We start from the raw sequence: 22,723 nt of genomic DNA, 5'->3' as shown, positions 1-22,723 counted from the left end.
AGTATTAAATGTTTCTGGGTCAAAGGCATTTTGGGGAATATCCCCACCTTCCATCCTATATACCTTTTTACTCTTTTCCATGTCTGAAGTACATTCTTTAGGATGGGGTTATCTGTCTTTGCGAGTAATTTGGTATCCCACTTATATATTAATTCTTTGGCTATCTCTTCATACCAAGTGTAGTCCAATTTGTGCCCTTTCCATGGAGATTCACGCTACATTCCCATTCCACAGAAACTTTCTGGCACACTCACTGAGTGCTTTAAAAAAACTCTGAGGCAATGAAATGGGTAACGATTGGAAAAGATATTGGAGCCTTGGCATCACCTTCATTCTAACAGTTAGCTCTGCCCATCAATGTTATTGGCAGCGTCCTCCATCTAACCAAGTCCTCTTCAATCTTCCAGAGCAAAGAGAGATAATTAAGTTGTAGAAGTTGTGTAAATCTTTATCTACTTTAATCCCCAGATATTTAATGCTTTCTTGCAGCCATTTGAAATGACTTCCTTGTTAGTACTGCCCATAATCCACGTTCGTCAAAGAAATTATCTTGCTCTTGTCCAGATTTACCTTATACCCAGAAACCTTGCCTTAATTTTCCAGTGTGGTCCTTAGTCTAGCCAATGACCCCACCACCCCCCCCCCCCCCCCCCGTGTCCATCAAATATACTAACACATCAACAAAAAGATTTATTTTGTGTTCCACCTGGCCCACTTTGAACTCCTTTATGTCTGGATCCTGCCAAATGGCTTCCACCAGTGGCTCAATGGCCAGAATGAACAGTGCTGCGGACAATGAACAGCCCTGTCTGCTTGACTTGCTTAATGGAAATGCTGGAGACATCTGCCCATTTGTAATAATTTTTGCTTGTGGTTTGTGGTAAAGTGTCCTCACCCAATTAATAAATGTTTGTCCCAGTCCAAAGGTCTCCAGCACTTTGAACAAAAAATCCTGCTCCAATCTGTCGAAGGCCTTCTCCCCATCCAGAGATGCTGCCACTCCTGGATCTATCCCCGACTGTGCCAGGTGTATTAAGCAATCTAGCTATGTTGTTAGCTGATTGCCTCTTTTGTACAAATCCAGTTTGGTCTGGATTTGTTAATTTAGGCAAATGTTCTGGCAACCTATTGGCCAATGCTTTTGCAATAATTTTATAATCTGTATTCACTTATGAAATGGGCGGGACTCAATGGGTCTCTTTTTTGGGAATCACTGTGATAATTGCTGTTGAGAAAGACCCTGGGAGTGCATGTGTCTCCGCCACCTGGCCCACCATCTTCATAATAAGGGGCATTAAAAGATCTTTTAAATACTTTTAAAAATTCAACAGGGAAACCATCCTCCCCCAGTGTCTTGCCAGCCTGCAAGAAGCTCAGAGTCCATGCAATCTCCTCTTTAGAGAAAAGGGCATTTAGCTCCTCTTGCTCTTCCTGATTCAAATTTGATAGTTCCAATGAAAGCAAGAAATCATTTATTTTGTTAGGGTCTTCGCCTGACTCAGATTTATATAGTTCTTTGTAAAATCTTCTGAACATTCTGTTTTACCTCCTTTGGTTTGTATGAGATCTTGCCTTTCCCCATTTAAATCATATTGATTATTCCTGAGGCCTCTTCCACCCTCACCTTCCAGGACAAGATTTTATAAGTGCTCTCCCCCAGCTCGTACTGTTGTCTGGATCTTAAAATCAACTTTTCTGTCTTATATGTTTGTAATGTATTGTACTTGAGGTTTTAATTCTCCAAAATCCTGTATTTTTTTCTTCTGTGCTCACTCTTTGCTAATATTTTATCAACAGAGTTATTTCCTGTTCCAAATCATTAATCTTCTTCATTTATCCCTTTTTAATACTCTTGGTACATCCAATTATCTGGCCCCTTAAAAAAGCCTTCAATGTGTCCCATATTAGGAAGTTATCCTCAGTAGAGGGGCAATTCATCTCAGAGAACAATTTAACCTGAGCTCTAACAAAGCTACAAAATTTAAGTTTTCCCAACAGCAACATATTCAGGCACCAGGTGTCCAGGATTTTATACCCAGAGTCAAGAGTATTAAATGTTTCTGGGTCAAAGGCCACCATACACCGAGGCTTGTTTATCTGCCATTATGATGGATAAAGTCAAGGGTGTGTAATCTGACAATAGCCACTCTGTGTACTCGGCTCCCATTAACCTACCCTCCAGTTGAGCTGATGTCAGAAATAAATCAATTCTAGTGTAGTAATCATGTCATCGTGAGTAAAAGGAGTAATCTCTTTCGGATTCAGCCTTCTCCAGAAATCTATAAGATTCAGCTCTTTCATAAAGGCCATGGTGGACTTAGCCGCCTTGGAACTTTTTATCTTCTTTGCTGATATGTCCATTATCGGATGCAGACAAAAATTAAACTTCCCTCCAATCAAAACATTGTCACTCCCTTCATTTACTCTCAAGAAGCTATCTTGTATAAACTTTTCATCATTGAAATTTGGGACATATATATTCATAAGTGTCCAGGGTTTTGAATATATTTGACAATGCATCAGCACCAATCTCCCCATTGAGTCAGCGACCACCTCCAGGGCCATCACTGGAACATTCTTTCCTATCAAGATAGCCACGCCCCCCCCCCCCCCCCGGCTCTGGAAGTGAAGGAGGACGTCACCACCTGGTCCACCCACCTCCTCTTTAGTTTTGCATGCTTTTGCTGTGTAAGGTGGGTCTCCTGTAAAAACACTATGCATTTTTTAATGTGTGCCAAGATTCTTTATCATCAAAACTTACAAATGTAATGATCTTATCCATGACCTCAGAGGTTTCGCATTATCCTTACCCACTTCTTCCTCATCCTTTTAATATTTATCTTTTTCCCCCATTGTCTTCCACCGACTCTTGATGCAAACGTCTGTGTTCAAGACAAACACTAAGCAAACTAAGAGTAAAAACTACACCCAACAATTCAAAAAAATACAATAAAACCTCCCAAATAATCCCCTCTCCTTCCTTCCTCCCCCTTTAATTTACCTCTAACCCCCTCCTCACCTCCCGGTGCCACTAACCGAAAAATTGGTGCCAGCTCCACAGCCATTCAGGCGAGTGCCTGTAGCACCCATCTAGTACTCGCCACCTTCTCCATTGCCCTGAAGCTCCCATATATACATATACATATTTAAAACTCTAAACATCACAATAAACAAAGTATAATCATTCCTACTATTGTATTTACAATATTTATAACCAGAACCCCTCTATCTGTCCTATTGTTGCCCCAGGTGTCCTCCTGGGTGGTGACCAGAGTACTCACGTATTTCATCACTTCCTTGGCCTCCACAAAGAATTTTTACCAATCCCCCAGGAAGGAACACCTTCAAGGTTGCAGGGTGTAATAAAGCGAAACCCATTCCTTTATTTTTTTAAATTCTTTTGACTGCATCAAACTCTTTACATCTCTTTACAAGCACCACGCTTACATCGTGAAAGAAGAGGACCTTTTCATCTCCAAATTTGACCAGGCCACCTCTCACCCTTGCCTCTTCTGCTCCCACATGCAGTATCCTTTCCCTCTCCTGATAATTTGAGAGTTTTATCAAGATGGACGAGGGCCTCTGCCCCAGAACCGGCTTGGGAAAGAGGGACTGTTGGTGCCTCTCTATCTGAAGGATTCCCCCCCCCACCAGGATCCATTCCTTAAAATTAGTGGGGTCTTTCCCCTCCGTCCCCTCTTTTACTCCCACAATTTTAATGTTCCTCCTGTTAAAGTTTTCTAACATATCCAATTTTTCCCACATTCTCTCCCTTTCTTTTATTGAAACATAGCAACTAGGTGCAGGAGTTGGCCATTTTGCCCTTCAAGCCTACACCACCATTCATTTTGATCATGGCTGATCTTCTACTCAGTGCCCAGTACCTACCTTCTCCCCAGACCCCTCATCCCCTTAGCCACAAGGGAAAAATCTAACTTCCTCTTAAATATAGATAAGGAACCGGCTTCAACCACTTCCTATGGCAAAGAATTCCACAGATTCACCACTCTCTAAGAATTGTTTTTTCTCATCTCAATCCTAAAAGACTTCCCCTTATCCTTAAACTGTGACCCCCTGGTTCTGGTCTTCCCCAACATCAGGAACAACCTTCCTGCATCTACCCTATGCAATCCCGTAAGAATTTTATACGCATCTAAAAGATACCCCCTCAATCTTCTAAATTCCAACGAGTATGCCTAGTCGATCCAGCCATATGTAAGTCCTCCAATCCCTGATATCAATCTAGTGAACCTTCTTTGCACTCCCTTAATGGCAAGGATGACTTTCCTTAGATAAGGAGACCAAAACTGTTCACAATACTCCAGGTGTGATCTCACCAAGGCTCTGCAAAGCTGCAGTAGAACCTCTCTGCTCCTGTCTCGAATCCTCTTGCTATGAATGCCAACATACCATTCGCTTTCCTCACTGCCTTCTCTACCTGAATGTCCACTTTCAATGACTGGTGCCCAGCGACACCCAGGTCTTGTTGCATCTTTCCTTCTCCTCATTGGACACCATTTAGGTAATAATCTTCTTTCCTGTTCTTGCCTCCAAAGTGGATAACCTCACATTTATCCACAATATATTGCATCTGCCATGCATTAGCCCACTCACCTAGCTTATCCAAGTCACCTTGCATCCTCTTAGCATCCTCTACACAGCTAACCCTGCCACTCAGCTCCATGTTGTCTGCAATCTTGGAGAAGCTGCTTTCTATTCCCTCTATTGTAAATAACAGGCCTTAGGACTGAGCCTTGCAGTACTCCACTAGTCACTGCCTGCCATTCTGAAAAGAACCCATTTATTCCTACTCTTTGTTTCCTGTCTGTCAACCAATTCCCTATCCACCTCAATACTATACCTCCTATACCATGTGCTTTAAATTTGTACATTAATCTCCTGTGCGGGACCTTATCAAAAGCCTTCTGAAAGTCCAGATATACCACACCACAGATATACCTTATCCACTCTACTAGTTACATTCTCAGAAAATTCTATAAGATTCGTCAGATATGAAATTCCCTTCATAAAACCATGCTGATTCTGTCTGATGATATCACCACTTTCCATATGTGTTGCAATCGCATCTTTAATAACTGACTCAAGCATTTTTCCCACTACCGATGTCAGGCTAACTGGTCTCTCTCTCTCTCCTTCCCTTCTTAAAAAATGGGATTGCATTAGTCACCCTCCAATCCTCAGGAACAAATCCAGAATCTAAAGAGTTTTGAAAAATTATCACTAATGCATCCACTATTTCTTGGGCTGCTTCCTTAAGCACTCTGGAATGCAGACTATCTGGCCCTGGGGATTTATCTGCCTTTAATCCCTTCAGTTTGCCAAGATCTAAATCAGGTATTAAATAAAATCACAAAAAGCAACAAACCAAAAAATCCAGAGATCTTTCTTCTAAGTAACATAAGAAGTAAAGAATTAGGCCTCAAACTGGATGAAGCGCAAAAAAGATTTATGATGATAGCCTTAGCTGAAGCAAAAAAATGTATAATGTCAACTTGGAAATCAGAAGAGAGCCCGAGAGTACAGCAATGGTACATGGAAATGAATAAATGTATTCCATTAGAAAAAAAATAACATATAATTTAAAAAATAAAGTCACATTATTTGAACAAATTTGGGAACCGTACGTGGAACACAACAGAGAGGGCTTGCCTCGGACCTCCACCCCCTAAAATTATAGAATGAGAAGAAGACAAAATGACCTGATCCAGTGTGTAAAAGTGATGACACAATTTTCTTGTTTATTTTCATTGTGTGATGACGTTGTTTAATGGTTTTATTGTATTGTATATGTTGAACGTTTAATGGGTTTGGAGGGGGTTGGGAAGGTGGAGGGATGGTAGGGGGAAAAAAGGGGAGAAAATGCCACTGTATATTCAAGAGGGAAATTTTTGAATGTATTTTGATTGATATTGTTCACAGTGTGAAAAATAAATATTTTTTTTAAAAATCCCTTCAATTTACCAAACACAACCTCTTGACTTACATTTATTTCCTTCAGCCCTTCCCTCACATTAGATCCTCGGTCCCCTACTATTTTCTGAAGATTATTTATGTTTTCCTTAGTGAAGACAGAACTAAAGTAGTTATTTAATTGGTTTGCCATGTCCTTGTTCCCCATGATCAATGCACCTGCTTCTGAATATAATGGACCCACATTTGTCTTAACTAATCTCTTTCTCTTTACATATCCATAAAAAAATTTTATGATCCCTGCCATCTTTCTCTCAATCACTTTTACCTTTCCTAATGAATGCCTTTGTCCTCTTCTGTGAAACTCTGAAGTTCTCCCAGTCCTCAGGAATACTGCTTTTGGATTTGATCCTCTCCCTGATCTCCCTTGTTAGCCATGGATGCACGATCTTCGTTAATTTATTCTTTTTCCAAACTGGGATGTACAATTGTTATATTTCATCCAAGCTATCTTGAAATGATTGCCAATGCATTTGCACTGTTAGTCCTTTAAGTATCATTTGCCAATCTATCTTAGCAAATTCACGTCTCATATCATCAAAGTTACCGTTCTTTAAGTTCAGAACCTTTGTATCTGAATTAACTGTCACTCTCCATCTTAATGAAGAATTCCACTGCCCAAGGGGCTTTGCACAACAAGATTGCTAACTAATCCTTCCTCATTACTGAATACCCAGTCTAGAATGGCCTGTTCCCTAGTTGGTTCCTCAACATGCTGGTTTAGAAAATAATCCCGCATACATTCTAAGAAATCCTCTTCCTCATACCCTTACCAATTTGGTTCACCAAATCTACATGTAGATTAAAATCACCCATTATAACTGCTGTCCCTTTGTTGCACGCATTTCCAGTTTCCTGTTTAATGCCCTCCCTAACGTCACTGCTACTGTTAGGTGGCCTGTACACAACTCCCACTAGCATCTTTTGCTTCTTAGTATTTCGCAGTTCTACACATAGCAAATCCACATCCTCCAAGCTTTCTATTGAGTTTACCTCCTCTCTAACCAACAACGCTACCCCTCCTCCTTTTCCTTTCTGTCTATCCCTCCTGAATATCAAATACCCCTGGATGTTGAGCTCCCAGCCTCAGTCCCCCTGAAGCCATGTCTCTGTGATCCCAACTAAATCATATTCATTAAGAGCTATCTGCACATTCAATTCCTCCACCTTATTACGAAGGCTTCTTGCATTGAGACACAAAGCCTTCAGGTTTGTTCTTGCCACTCTTATCCCTTTTACCATTATTTTGAAAAGTGGCCCTTTTTAATTTTTGCCCCGGGTTTACCTGCCTGCCACCTTTTGCTTCTATTCTTCCTGTACTTACCCCCATCACTCCAAGCATCCCTATCATTTTTTAGATTTTCCACACCATCCTCCACCCTTTACCGAGGTCACCTTTCATGACAGATCTTCTATGGCACTCTTAACTTACCCCATTTCTACTGATAAGTCCCTTAACACTTTGGAGGCCTCCACCACTGCTTTCATCACTTCCCTGAAACTGATCATGGAAAGTTTAAATCTCCTCCCGCTCTCCCCTTTCACAACTTCCTCTGTTGTGGCATCAGGCCTTCCCGCCGGTCACTCTCTTCTTCCCCTCTGAGCCACTCCCGGTGCTGCTGCTCGACACCCCATCGCGTCGTCGACTTTGTGCCTGTCGCCACCTTCTCGTTCATAGATTGGGCCACTTTCCAGGCCGCCTTCTCGTTCATAGACTGGGCCACTTTCCCGGCATCACCTGTACTCCTGTCCCCACCTTTTGGAGCAGGCACACAGTCTATCACATCCTCATCCACCTCTCCTTCGCTTGCCGTACTGCCACCACTCCTGCTGCTGTTACTTCCCGCCTTCTCCTGCCATCATTCACTGGACTCAACTCAGTGTGCGGGCACCTCAATGCATGCACTCTTCCCACAGTCTCTGATCAGCACCTCCCGACGTCCTCGATCACCTCTCCAGGTAAGCCATCCATCTTTTCCTCCCACAACAGCCTCATACAGGGGTCCGCCATTTTTCTCTCCACGAGGCCACTGCTCTGGATCATCTCGTGGCTCTGATTCTTTCTGGACAATCTTCTTTTCTCTCTTCCCTGTTACCTTGATGTCTATTCTTTTTTCCAATGTTTATTTCACCACTTTTCTTTCCTCTTTCTAGTTATATTTGTTGATTTTACTTTGTTCTTTTTGGAGCTCCAAGTTTCATGTCTACTCCTCTCTCCTCATCACATGAACTCTCCTATCTCTCTATCAAATCTCCTCCTCATTCTTCTTTGCTCCAAGAAATAAAAACCTATAATTCAACTCCTGAAGACACGGCAACATACTAGTAAATTTTCTCTGCAATCTTATTGTTATCCTTTATTTAGTTAGGGCACCAAAACTGCACACAATATTTCAAATTTGGCCTCACCAATGTCTTAAGCAACTTCAACTTAACATCCCAACTCCTGTACTCATTACTTTGAATTATAAACGCTAAGCTGCCAAAAACTTTCTTTACAACCCTCTCCACCTGTGACGCCACCTTCAGGGAATAATGTATCTGTTTTCCCAGATCCCTCTGCACCTCCACTCTCCTCAGTGCCCTACCATTTACTGTGTAAGTCGTACCTTGGTTTGCCCTTCCAAAATGCATCACCTCACATTTGTCTGCATTAAACTCCATCTGCCATTTTTTGGCCCTGTGGTGCGCTGTCGGTCAGAAGCCAACACATAAAACCAAAAGATTGTACAACAGGCTTTATTCGACGTAAACCTCCACAGAGCCAGCTGTGAGATTATGGTGCTGTGAGCTCTGAGAGTGACTTCAAAAGGGCCGGCTCAGGCTTATGTTCCAGAGGGTGATTGACACCCGACCGGGTGGGGTTTGGTCCATTCAGATCGGCTGATTGACAGTTGGTTAGGTGTTGTCTTGTCCCCATGCTCTTCTACAGGTACAGAGGTTGCCCCCTGCAGTGGGCCAGGCCAGTGGTGTACCTCCACAGGCCCATTTTCCCAATTGGTCCAGATCCCTCTGCAAGCTTTGAAAATCTTCCTCGCTGCCCACAGCGCCTCCTATCTTTGTGTCATCAGCAAACTTGCTGATCCAATTTTCCACATTATCATCCAGTTCATTGATGTAGACAATGTACAACACTGATCCCAACACAGATCCCTGAGGCACACCACTTATCACAGGCCTCCAGTCTGAGAAGCAACCATCCACTACCACTCTCTGTTTTCTCACACGCAGCCAATTGCGAATCCAGTTTACAACCTCTCAATGGATACCCAGTGTCATAAACTTCTGAACTAACCTCCCATGTGGGACCTTGTCAAAGGCTTTACTAAAGTCCATGTAGACAACATGCACAACCTTTCCTTCATCTACCTTCTTGGTATCCAAAAAACTCTACAAGATTCATTAAACATGACCTCCCATGCACAAAGCCATATTGACTGTCCTTAATCAGCCCAAGACTGTCCAAATACCTATATACCCTATCTCTCAGAACTCTTTCCAATAATTTGCATACTACTGACGTCAGGCTCACTGGCTTATAATTACCTAGTTTACTTTTGGAGCCTTTTTTAAAACAACAGGACAACATGAGCTACCCTCCAATCCTCTGGCACCTCATCCATAGCTAAGGACATTTTGAATATATCTGCCAGGGCCCCTGCAAATTCTACACTAATCTCCCACGAGGTCCGAGGGAATATCATATCTGGCCCGGGTGAATTATCTTTCTTTATTTGCTGTAAGGCAGCAATAACTTCTTTCTCCTTAATCTCAATGGCACTTCTGTTAGTTTCTCTTCCTTCCTTGTGCACTAGGCCAATTTCCTGAGTAAATACTGACGTTTAATATTTTCCCCATTACGTGAGGCTCCACACATAGTGGACCACTCTGATCATCTAGGGGATCAATTTTGTCCCTTACAATCCTTTTACTCTTAATCTAGAATCCCCTCGGGTTTACCTTCACATTATCTGTCAGAGCCACCTCATGCCTTCTTTTTGCCTTCCTGATTTCCTTCTGTACTCTTCAAGTACCTCATTTGCTCCTTGTTGCCTATACTTGCTATACATCTCTCTCTCTTCTTCTTAATCAGATTGTTAATATCCTTTGAAAACCATGGTTCCCTATGCCTGTTAACTTTGCCTATAATCCAAACAGGAACATGCAAACTCTGCACCATCAAAATTTTGCCTTTGGAGGCCTTCCAGTTACTGAACATGCCCTTGCCAGAAAACAATATATCTCAATCCGCTCTTCCTAGATCCTTTCTCATTTCTACAAAATATGCCTTCCTCCAATTTAGAATCCCAACATGAGGACCAACTTTCCTTTCCCATAATTAATTTGAAGTTAATGATGTTATGGTCGCTGGACCCAAAATGTTTACCTGACTTGTCTTGTTCCCTAATAGGAGAGCAAGTACTGCATCCTCTCTCATTGGTACCTCTGTATATTGATTTTGAAAACTTTACTGCATACGTGTCATAGACTCTAAACCGTACAGCCCTTTTACAACATGGGATTCCCTGTCAATATTTTTAAAGTTAGATGGTTCATTCAAAGCCATACACAAGGATGATGAGGTTCAGGTTGTCAGAGGTCATTATAAGGGCCAACAGATTGGAAAAGTTGTCCAAGTATACAGGAAGAAGTATGTAATCTATATTGAGCATGCACAGCACACCAATCCCAATCTCATCCATTATCACCAGATCAACTCTGGTCTCCATCTCAAGATGTGATCCTGGATGAAAAGTTAGTCTGCAATTTTTCCACAGGAAGGCCTTGGCCTTTTGTGCTGGTGGCTGGGAGGTGGGAGATTTTTATGTCTCTTCACAATCTATTGCATCCTGGTAGAAGAGCATCAATCAAACTAATTAAGGAACGTTTTACCTGGCCTCATGTTAAATGGGATGTTGGATTATGGCCAAGGACCTGCTGTGTCAACGCTCAAAAGTCTCCAGACACACAAAATCTAAGATGGGAGATTTTGTATTCTGGATTCCCGTTTCCAGCACGTGCATCTAGACCTAATAGGCCCACTTCCGCACTCTTGGGGATATACTTATCTGCTCACGTGAAGACCTGACTACCAGGTGGCAGGAGGCCATTCCTATCTCTGACATCTCTGTGGAGACGGTCACTAGAGCTTTCGTGGATCATTGGATTCCATCTTTTGGTGTTCCAGTCACTATTATAATGAATCGAGGGTCTCAGTTTGAGTCAGCGTTGTTCCAAGCTCTCACTGATCATCTGGGTACTACCCATATTCACACTACGGCTTACCATCCACAGGCTAACAGCCTCATTTGACATTCCTATTGACAATTGAAGATAGCATTAACAGCAGGTGGTGTGGAATGAATAATTGCCTATGGTTTTCCTTGGATTGCATATTGTTGTTAAGATCACAAGATAAAGGAACAGAAGTAGACCATTCAGCCCATCAAGTCTTCTCCGCAACTCCACACTGAGCTAAACCGTTCTCATATCAAGTTCCAAATTCTGGCCTTTTCCCCATATCCCTTGATACCCTGACTAATTAGATTCCTATCAATCTCCTCCTTAAACTCCCCCAATCATAGGGCCTCCATAGCTGTATGTGGCAACAAATTTAACAAATCCATGACCCTCTGGCCAAGAAATTTCTCCTCATCTGTTTTAAATGGGTACTTTCTAATTCTAAGACCGTACCCTTTTGTCTTGGATTCACCCACCAAGGGAAACATCTTATTCACATTTACTCAATCTAATCCTTTCAACATTCAAAATGTTTCTATGAGATCCTATCTCATTCTTCTATAGTCAAATTAATACAGTCCAAGAGCCACTAAGCGTTTCTCATATCTTATACCTTGCATTCCAAGAATCATCCTGGAATCTGTACCCTCTCCAACATCATTACATTCCTTCTAAGATAAGGGGCCAAAAACTGCACAGTTACTCCAAATAAGGTCTCACCAGTGCCCCATAGAGCCTCATCAATTCCTCTTTACTCTTGAAATGAATGCCATCTTAGTATTCACTTTCCTTACTGCTCATCCAACCTGGTGGTTGACCTTTAGGTTTTCCTGCAAAAGGACCCCCATGTTCTTTTGCAATTCCGAATTTTGAACTTTCTCCCTGTGAGGGACACTGGAATGTTAGGAGTCCAGAGATACTGGAAGCAAGTGCCAATTAAGAATAAAGTATTATGGGTTAACTTAAAGTGAAGGGATACTGGAATGTTAGGAGCCAAGCAAGTGCCAATTAAGAATAAAGTATTATGGGTTAACTTAAGGTGAAGGGATTCTGGAATGTGAGGAGTCAAGCAAGTGCTCATTAGAGATTAAGTATTATGGGTTAAATCAGGGTGAAGGGATGCTGGAATGAGAGGAAGGGTTGTAAAAGTGTAATAAACTAAGGATCTTCAAAACAGGATAACAAGTAGATAGCTTTAGCAAGTCTTAGGGATTGATTAATGAGTGAAGAACAAAGACATGATACTTCTCTGGCTAACAAGTTTGCAGGAAGACACATAAACTGATAAGAAGTTAGAATCCACGTGGGCAGAATTACCTAATGCTAAACCAATCCAGGAGGCAGAAGAATGTTGGGGGGAAGGTATCTCTGTACTGAAATGAAATGTATAAAAGTTGGGTCAGCCCCAGTATCTGTGTGTATTCCCAGGGTAAGGGGAAGCACCCAACTTTGCATTGTTGTAATAGTAGAATAAAAGTTCTTTGTTCTCAATTTTTGTCTCGAGCAAATTCTGTGAAGGTACTTCTGTTTCTCACATCCCCATCCAAATAATAATCTGCCTGTTTATTTCCTCTTCCAAAATGCCCAACCGTACATTTCTCCACATTGGATCTCATCTGCCATTTATTTCCCCACTCTCCTAAACTGTCCAAGTCTCTCTGCAACCTTTTGGTATCTTCAACACTTCCTACTCCACCACCTATCTTGGTGTCATCTCTAAACTTCGCCACAAAACCATTCACTCCATAATCTAAATCACTGATATATATTCTAAAAAGAAGCAGCCCCAACACTGACCACAGTAGAACACCACTAGTAACTGGCAACAAACCAGAGCAGGATCCCTTTATTCCCACCCTTTGCTTCATGCCTATCAGCCAATGCTCCACCCAATCTAATATCTTTCCTGTAATTCCATGTGCTCTCATCTCATTAAGCAGCCTCTTATGCAGAACCTTATTGAAAGGCTTTTGAAAATCATAATACATAACATCCACAGCCTCTCCCTTGTCCATCCTACTTGAGATTACCTCAGATCTTCCCTTCATGAAACCATGCAGGCTTGGACCTATCATGTCATGCACCTCAAGGTATTTCATAACCTCGTCCTTGAGGATCAATAACTTTCCAACTACCGACATCAGACTAATAGGCCTGTAGCCACGCGCAACTTGAAAGAAGACGAGTGTAGTCAAGTTAAGCTCTGTGTTTTATTGAGAGCTCAGGGCCAACTTTTATACTTGCACTGTTGCCACCGTTGCCCCCCTTTACTGACATTATGACCCACATAACAAAAGTGGGTTTCCCGCGCGCAGGTAATTTCCTGCATAACAATTCCCTTCCCCGCACGCTGTCCCTGCCTGTTGGCTATGCGGCAAGGCCAGCGCCATTTTGGGGTCACTAGCCTTTAAGCTGCCCTTGCCGTTTGCCCGCCAGTTCGTTTGTTGGGGCCATTGTCGTTGCGCTGGCTGCTGGCCTTTGGTGGTGCTCATCACTTGGAGCGCTGGCTTGATCATTGGGACAGTGGGCCGCCACATGACCCCCCCGAACCGGCTGTATTGTCCTTGGTGCCTGTAGGCAAAGTCTCTGCAAGCTTTGCTGGCCTACCTCTCCAGCGTGGTGCTGCTGTCTTGACCGGGCGAGCTGGGTTCAGGTGTGCCAGCTTCAGCCTGTCTGTGACGAATTCCTCCATCTTGCCTCCAACATGAACGTGGCCCTGTTGTTGCAGATGACTTGAAACGGACGCTCGTATGGCCTCTGAAGCGGTGGATGATGTGGACCCCTACAAATGAAAACACAGTCCTGTAGGTCTGTTGTTCCTCATGTGTCTTCCTGGAAGGTGGAATCGAGGCCAGGTTGCCGACTCTTTCCCTCAGCCTGCTGAGGAAAGCTGCCGAGTTGTCCTGCTGCCCGCTTGGGGTTGGTACGAATTCTGCCGGGACCAAAGAGGTGCCGTGCGGATACCCAACAGGGCCAATGGTAGGTTGTCTACCCAGTTAGGTCCTTGGAGTCTGGAGCACAGTTTTGAACTGCCTGTGGAACCTATTAGACTGTGGGTGGTAGCTGTTGTGTGATGCAGCTGGGCACCCCACAGGCAGGCGAGGTCAAACCACAGACTGTAGGTGGAAGCATCAAATGCACTAGATCAAGTTGGACAAGGTACTGGTGAACCTCTGCCTCACTTGGAAAGGCTGTTAGTATCCCTCATTACCGTGGTGAGGGAGCAGGTGCAGGGACAGGGACATGGAAGTAGATGGGGAAGGAAAGCAGACAAAAAGCATGGTCCACGACTCCTATCAAGCTAATTCTGTTAGTCAGCTCACCTTGGATCTCAAGCAGTCATATTTTCTGGCCGGTTTACTGTGCAGGACCTTGTAAAAGGTCTTGCTGATGTCTATGCAGATAAAAGACCCCTTCAGGTGGACCCTCCGCCTTGAGGCTGCTGGCAGGAGCAGATTTCAAATTGCTAACTCACCTTTCAGGTGGCAGCCCTAAAAGGCTGATGCAGCGTTACCTGGTCCACCTGAAAGGGCCTATTCAACCAGAGGTGCCTCAGAATGCCCTCCGGAGCCCATGGAGAATGACCGATTGGAGCCATAGCTCCGCCTGCCGACGTGATGTCAAATGAAGTGTGCTGAAGTAGAACAGCACTGGATTATGGCACACCCAGAGCAGGCAAGGCAAATGCACATCGTGTTATCTGCCTGTCTCAGTGTTCAGTTTGAGATACACCCACTCCTCAGAAAGGCCATTAATGCTGTTGAATCTCTGATTTCCGCCGTGCAAATTGTCGGTGTTTTAAAATTCACGCTACTGCGTCTCAGGCTGACGATGTCACTGCAATGTCATTGACCTGCCCCTAACTGGCTGCACATTCAGGTGCATCGGTGGAGCCCAGCGCTCTGCCAATGATCCCTCCCGGAGTATTGGTGTCGACGCCTCGGAGGCACTCTGGGTGCATTCAGTTAAGTCTTTAGCTGCGGGGGGGGGGGGGAGATTCTGCGGCTTTACAAGGGGGTGTTCAGGCCATCTGAAAGAGCCTGTCTTTCACACTGTTCTCAATCTTGGTTACCTCTAAAAACTCAAACATGATTTTCTTATGTGAAGCTATGCTGACAATCCCTAATCAGTAGGCCCAGCAGCATCATTGGGAGAAAAAGGCCAATGTTTTGAGCTAAAATTCAGTCCTAATGAAGAATTTCAGCTCAAAACATCGACCATTCTTTTTCTCCCACTTATACTTCTTGCCCCGCTGAGTTCCAGCAGAATTGTATTGGCTTCAGATTCTAACATCTACAGTCTCTCTGGGTCTCCAATCCCCAATGAGACGAACCTTTTCAGAAGTCAAAATAACTATGGTCATTTGTAGGTTATAGATGTCAATGGCAAGTCCGATTTACAAGCTGAAAGACCAGAAAAGCCTCACTTTGTTCAGTCCCCTCTGCAACTCACCAGTTTCCTAGTTCCATCTACTCCTCATCTGGTTGTGAGCTACAGCCTCTTCCTTTCCCACCCCCCAAATACTGCGATGTTCAGGCAATCTTTCCTCTGGATCTGATAGTTTCTCTACCTTGTACCTCCATGTATGCAGTTTGACTTCTGCCAGCATTCAGTTTCCTGATGAGGGTTGATCTCAGCATTTGCTTGAAACTTATGGCAACAAGATATTCTGCCAAGATTGAATCTCTGGGGACTTGTCTCCTTTTCCTGTAGAAATTCCAGTTCATTTCATGCAATCAGTGCCTCCATTCCCAATACCAGACACAACCCCAAGAGCACCTACTGATCATTCATTTCCTGCTAATGTACTAAAGCACCATTCCTATCTTCTGATAATTGGACTGACAGTTAAGAGAATAAAGAATTGATTTGACCCCTTGCCTAACAATGGCTTTGCTGTTGATGCAACTGACTGATCTCTCTGGATCAGTGTGTGGATGATATGAAGGTTGGAGTTGTGGACGGTGCTAAAGGTTCATAGGTTACAAAACAATATAGACAGGATGCAGAATTGTGGAAAAGTGGCAGATGGTATTCAATCCAGATTAGTGAGGCAATACATTTTGGAAAGACAAACCAGAAGCTGAATACAGGGCTCTGTTCCCTGAACAGAGGGAACCTGAGGTCTAAATCTATACAACCCTCAAGGTCATCACATAGATGATGGGTTTCATTGTGCAGTGCCTGGAATGGTGGCAGAGGCTAAAACATTTAAGGGCTTTTAAGAGATTTAAACAGGTGCATGGATGGAAGAAAAATAAAGGGTTACAAGGTAGGAAGGGATCAGTACTTTTTTGGGTAATTAAATGGGTCAGCACAACATTGAAGGCTGAATGGCCTGTATAGTGTTTTACCCCAAGTTTAAATACAGATGCTGGAGAAATTAAAGATTACATACTGGAACTTTCTCCCCTCCTGCATTTAATTCCTTCTGCCATCATCCTACCATTTCTCATACTTGCTATTTGGCTCCTCCATTCAAATCTTGAAGCAGATTTTTGACTGAAAACAAATTCCTATTACTTCACAACCTATCTATGCCCTCCAGTTGTTAAACTGTGGGGAAACATGAAGGAGATACTTAGTAGGCATTCATATACACACAGGCTTGACTAGAGTGCTTGTTCCAGTTGATTAAGGCCTCAAATCTTGACAAGAGGACCAAGGTGAAAGTGTCTTATGGAAAAAAAGTCTCCTCATTAGGACACCAGTTTCCACTACCCTCAGTTCTTCAGGAGGAAGATTTTAAAACATAGTATAAAGGGATTTAGAGCTGTGGAGTTACAAGCAGAGGAAGGCACACATCTTTTTTTTTAAAAAGGGAAGAGTAGTCTGTCTCTTCACAACTTCATTCCTATAATGTACTAGAAATAGTGAGAACTGAAGTCAATTAATGTTTGAGTGAATGACAGGTTTATTTTGAACATTTAGGGGCAAAAGTAGTTCAATTTACTGTAGCATGAATTCAACATGTTGTTCAAATGCTTTTAATTAAAGGTTCTTCAATAACAATCATTAACAAATGAACTCTTTCTGGAGACTTGTCTATTCCAGGGACAATTGTGTTGTCTTGAGTACAATGGAACAATTATAAAAAGAAACAATAATTCCAAATTCACAATTCAACATTACAATGGACATAATAAACTTTCTCATTGTTCCCTTCAAAGGCCCAATGATCAAGTAGACAGGGATTACAAAAGTTGAATGTTTCTCCCAGATATCCCAAAATATTCTAGGATCACTGTGACCAATTGAATTCAACCCCTCTAAACCACAGCTATGGTTGTCAACAAAATTTACATCATTTCCACAAAGGCTGAAAACAAACACTAGCTAACATTGGAGAAATGAAAATGCAAAAATCTTCATCTAATCAAGTCCGTTCGAAACTCCACGATGAATTAGAAGCACTTGCGATGGACAATGGAGGGACCGGACTCATCGTACTCCTGCTTACTGATCCACATCTGCTGGAAGGTGGAGAGAGAAGCCAGGATGGAGCCTCCAATCCACACTGAATACTTCCTCTCTGGTGGAGCAATGATCTTAATCTTCATGGTGCTGGGAGCCAAGGCTGTGATTTCCTTCTGCATCCGGTCAGCAATCCCTGGGAACATGGTGGTTCCACCAGACAGGACTGTGTTGGCGTACAGATCTTTCCTGATGTCCACATCACACTTCATGATGCTGTTGTAGCAGGTCTCATGGATCCCAGCAGATTCCATCCCAATGAAAGAGGGTTGGAAGAGGGTTTCTGGGCACCTGAAACGTTCATTGCCAATGGTGATGACTTGGCCATCAGGGAGCTCGTAGCTCTTCTCTAGGGAAGATGAAGAGCTGGCCGTCTGCATCTCGGCTTCAAAATCTAGGGCCACGTAGGCCAGTTTCTCCTTGATGTCACGGACAATCTCCCTCTCAGCTGTGGTTGTGAAGGAATACCCACGCTCTGTTAGGATCTTCATCATGTAGTCAGTGAGATCTCGGCCAGCCAGGTCCAGACGCAGGATGGCATGTGGCAAGGCATAGCCTTCGTAGATTGGCACAGTGTGACTCACACCATCTCCAGAATCTAGCACAATGCCAGTGGTGCGGCCAGAGGCGTACAAGGACAGCACAGCTTGAATGGCAACGTACATGGCTGGGGTGTTGAAGGTCTCAAACATGATCTGGGTCATCTTCTCCCGGTTGGCTTTGGGATTGAGTGGAGCCTCTGTGAGGAGGACAGGGTGCTCCTCTGGGGCCACTCGTAGCTCATTGTAGAAGGTGTGGTGCCAGATCTTCTCCATGTCATCCCAGTTGGTCACAATCCCGTGCTCAATTGGGTATTTCAGGGTCAGGATACCTCTCTTGCTCTGGGCTTCATCACCAACGTAGCTGTCTTTCTGACCCATTCCCACCATCACACCCTAGAAAGAGATTGCATAAAAGATTCAAAATTTGAGAAACTGGATGTTTGATTCTCTGCTGTATCTAGAAATAAATGTTACCATGATTAAATGGGAACTTGTATACAAACCTTCACACCAATTTTTTTTTTTTAAACCACAAATCCTCTCTAGTTCTCTTGCTAATCAATGCAGATTCAACCCCTTAATCATGCACCTTTTAAACCATTTATTTCAGTGGAGTGTTGCAGCAATGCAGTCCTTTGAGAGATTGATTCACTTAAGTCATGCCATCTGTTTGTCTTCCCAAGGCTTAGACTGAGAGCCAATATTGTACTGAGCTGCTGGACCATGGCCTTGTACATCAAGTAGTTACAATGTTAACTTGAAGTGGAAGAGAAAGTCTTGATCTCATCAGGCCACATTACAAGTTTCTCTTTGCCATGAAAGTTTTTGCTGTGCATTTGACTGCCCTATTTATCAGGGCAAAATGGTCCACGGCAGTTTGTGCAAGTCTGGTTTTTGGATTAGACTGCACTGTGTGTGGAGAACATTGGAATTAGAAGAAAAATGCAATTTGTTGAACTCCATTTGCACTGATTTCCCACTAAATGCTGGCCATAAGGCAATGTTTGGAGATAATTTTATGAAATTCCAATCTGTAAGACATACCCTTCTTACAGTATTAGAGGCCTGTGCAGGAAAATGGCAACAGATTGACCAATTTAAAGTTGAAAAACATTGGGGAAAAAATTCCAGAGGTCTGTAATACTGAAGGACTCAAGTGTTGGTGACAATTTGCAATTATTGACAAAGTAATGGTGAAATTTTTCCATTATTGGGCTGAATGACCTACATTAGAAATTGTAATGCAGCAAATCCACCAGACATTGGATAATTTATAGTAGAGGCTGCCAATTCTATTAAAGAGAACATATAGCTACTGGAATCTTATGCAAATTGGTAGCCTGAGTTACATCATGTAACATCACAATAGGCTCTTCAGCCCAAGTCTGCACAGATCATTGTTCAATAACAAAGTAGAGGAAGGGATTTTAAAAATAGGATCTGGTGATTAATCCTTTCACTGAGTGGTTGTCATGAGGACCTCAATGCCAGAGGTGGTGGTATTAAATACAATCACTGCTTAAATAGAAAAGGCATAAAAGTTTGTCCTAATCCAGGGAAGTAAGATTAGTGCAGGTGGGTATAATTGTCTGCATGGTCATGGTTGTCCAAAGGGCCCATAGGACTCACACTCAACATCAACCTAACCTCTGGTGCTGCCCAAGTAACTGGAGCCAAGAGGCAGCAGATCCACCAACTTCACCCAAAATAATCTTCATTGCTGGAGAAACTCCAAGAGTGTAGATTGAATTAGTTTACAATGACAAGGAAGTTAGATCCACAAATCAAGGTGGCTCTTCACTCAAAACTTCATTCCCTCAGGCCAGGAATTGTCACTTTTTCCATCTGCAGACCATCTCTATTTTTGTTACCACAGACCAGAGTGAGGGTGGGCTGGACAGTGCCTGGCAAGCTGAAGGTCAGACAACTGAGAAATACTGCCCTAGGATATTACTTCTGTTCAGTATCACATTAGGGAAGTTGGAGATTGAAGTATTTAAGCTCAATGAACTGCAGCTCATTTTCTGTCTCCATGTATTGTTACATACCAAACAAAGTCAATTTCTAAACAAAGGATTGTCAAGTGAGCCCTGACAAAGTTCCATCCAAACAATCTCCAGTTTGGAAGAATTAAAAGATAAAATTATTAAACGAGCATTGCCCACTGTTATGAATTACAGATGTTATATTCATGAGGTCACCTAGATTTTTTTAATCCACTACAATGGCAAATGAAAAGCCACATTCACAGGAATGAGAGTGGCACAGGCATGTCCACCATTTAATGCCTTAAATTTTATATTCACTGTTTATTTACACAGTAAAAGATATTGTTTCTTGCCTTTTACCACTGCCTTCCCTGCCCTGGGCCAATAGATTTTTGTTTCCTGATCACTTCAATATCCAGTCCCAGCCAATCCATCCAATTCAAAAGCTCAACCATTTTCTCTTCAGATGCTGTACAAAATCTCACCATTTCAGAGAGGCAGAACCTGCAGGATTTCGCTTTTTCACTCCAGGACAGAAGTCACATCACCCAAACTAGGTGGAATATTCAAAAGGACATTTCATGAATCCACTAAAATTGTGGATATACACAAAATCAGTGACACCCAATCAACTGCTTCGTCAAGCTGATCTGATAGGAATAGATCAAAGATTTTCTGGATAAACTCAGCATTAGACAGCATCCATGGATAGAAAAGGTCAGTCAACATTTTGGGATGAACCCCTCATCAAGACAGGTGAAATTACACAGGTAAAGAAACTGGGGTAAAGCCCAGAGTTGATGCTGGACAAGACTCAGTGTCAGAGATGGAGATAGAAGGGAGAAGCCATTAGAAAGGGGAAGTTAGAGAAATTCAAGTACAGGAGTAGGTAAAGAGAGGCATAGATCAAGAAAAGGCAGTGGTCAAGAGGATTGTGTAAGGAGTTGATCCACAACTTTGTATTTGGCCTCACCCTGACAATAGACAAGGCCAAAGACACAGGTCACTGTAGGAAATTAGGTCAGGGAGAAATGTTAAAATGGTTGGCCACAGGAAACCCAAGTTGAAGTAGAGATGTTCAGCAAAGCTCAAAATAATGACTTTTTCCCCCCAACAAATTCTGCCCAAATCATGGAATTCCTCCATCAATTCTTTGTCGACTCAACATTCTAGCATCTGCAGCTTTGGCTTCTGATTGGAAGTCCGTTGAGTTACAATTCATGTCCACTAATTAAATCTCCTCACTTACTAGGCATCTGCCCCACCCCCCAAAAAAAATCAGTCTGTGCTGCCACCACTGGAGAGGGTTTCAAGCACTCACCATGGGCAACCTCCAATTCTAGAATTTCCTCAAACATATCTCCATCCACCCTGTTAAGATGCCTAATCTCATTTCAAATGCCCTCTCATTTTTGAGCTCCATTAAATACAATCCTCATTTAACATCTTTTTCTCAAAGTTACCAGCCATTTTCTGAGCAGTTTCTTCAATGCAGAGGCCAATACTGCCCACAGCATTTCAGATAAAGGCTCACCAATACCATTGATAGCAGAAGATGAAACTTCCTAGTTTCATGTTTAATAGCCTGGAAATCAACGTTGTTAGTATCCCAAGTTATTTGTTATAGAATGCAAGTCACCCAGAATTGTTGCTGGACAAAAATTTAGCCATGTTCATCGAGAACACTCAGCCTCGCATAAATTGGTCAGTCCTTTCAAACTCACTGAGCAGGGGGAGTGAAGGCGGAGCACATTCTAACACCAATGACTTGTTCCTGAACGAACTCAATCACGATGTTGCCATTGGTCCCTTTCGATGCTCCAAATTATACTCCACCGGCACTACGGACGTTAGAGATAGCAAGTTCACAGAACTCAACCTTCAAGGTATTTTGTGAAAATAAACTTAATCCTTAAAAACGCTAGAAGAGCCAGTCAATTGGTCCCGTTAAGCGTCAATTCCCTTCTACACTGAGCCTGGGATACTACCCTCACACCCAGCGTCCATCCAGAACCAGGGTCCGAAAGCCACTCAAGTAGAGCTTGGATAAAGTCCAAAAGCCAAGCCTCACGGCGAAGCACAAATCACGAACTCGAACATTCTTCTCCTTCCCCATTTTCCTTCCTCTCCACTGCCAGGGTTCAAACTTTCCACTCACCTGGTGCCGAGGCCGCCCCACGATGGAGGGAAACACAGCCCTGGGGGCATCGTCCCCTGCAAACCCAGCCTTGCACATCCCAGAGCCATTGTCGACCACCAGCGCAGCAATCTCATCCTCGGCCATGGTTTACAGCGAGCAGGAGGTGACTGAAACAGAGAGAAACCCCGTTAACGGTGAACCAGGAACACAAAGCAGAAAATCGCCACCGACGCGACTCCGAGACCCACCCAGCGAGCAGAACAAAGCTATTGCGACACAGCAGACCCCACAGCCCCTCTTTTTATGCCACACCAACTCCCCTCCCACCATGACGAACAACCAATGAG

At 43.1% G+C, this 22,723-nt stretch overlaps 1 protein-coding gene across 2 annotated transcripts; it reads right to left on the bottom strand.

Moving 5' to 3' along the window:
- Positions 1 to 17,128: 17,128 nt before the first annotated feature.
- On the bottom strand, positions 17,129 to 22,723 carry LOC138755878 (actin, non-muscle 6.2). 2 transcript variants are annotated; one of them, XM_069922623.1, is made up of 3 exons: positions 22,625 to 22,723; positions 22,395 to 22,543; positions 17,129 to 18,641 (listed from the first exon to the last, which is right to left on the bottom strand). In XM_069922623.1, the coding sequence occupies exons 2-3, from the start codon at positions 22,518 to 22,520 to the stop codon at positions 17,637 to 17,639; spliced, it is 1,131 nt and encodes a 376-aa protein (XP_069778724.1). In that variant the 5' UTR covers positions 22,521 to 22,543; positions 22,625 to 22,723; the 3' UTR covers positions 17,129 to 17,636. The 2 variants fall into 2 exon arrangements, with proteins under 2 accessions (XP_069778724.1, XP_069778726.1); XM_069922625.1 differs by lacking the exons at positions 22,395 to 22,543; positions 22,625 to 22,723 and adding an exon at positions 20,722 to 20,789.

Source organism: Narcine bancroftii, chromosome 2 (assembly GCF_036971445.1).
Source record: "Narcine bancroftii isolate sNarBan1 chromosome 2, sNarBan1.hap1, whole genome shotgun sequence".
Classification (NCBI taxonomy): domain Eukaryota; kingdom Metazoa; phylum Chordata; class Chondrichthyes; order Torpediniformes; family Narcinidae; genus Narcine; species Narcine bancroftii.
The sequence above is the reverse complement of the archived record's forward strand: the minus strand, read 5'-3'. Positions and strand labels throughout refer to the sequence as shown.

Bases quoted from the DNA above. Each gene is read 5' to 3' on its own strand.
- LOC138755878 (XM_069922623.1), bottom strand. From the start codon at position 22,520: ATGGCCGAGGATGAGATTGCTGCGCTGGTGGTCGACAATGGCTCTGGG. The intron at 18,642-22,394 runs GTGAGTGGAAAG...ATCTCTTTCTAG, and splicing joins TGGGGCGGCCTCGGCACCAG to GGTGTGATGGTGGGAATGGG.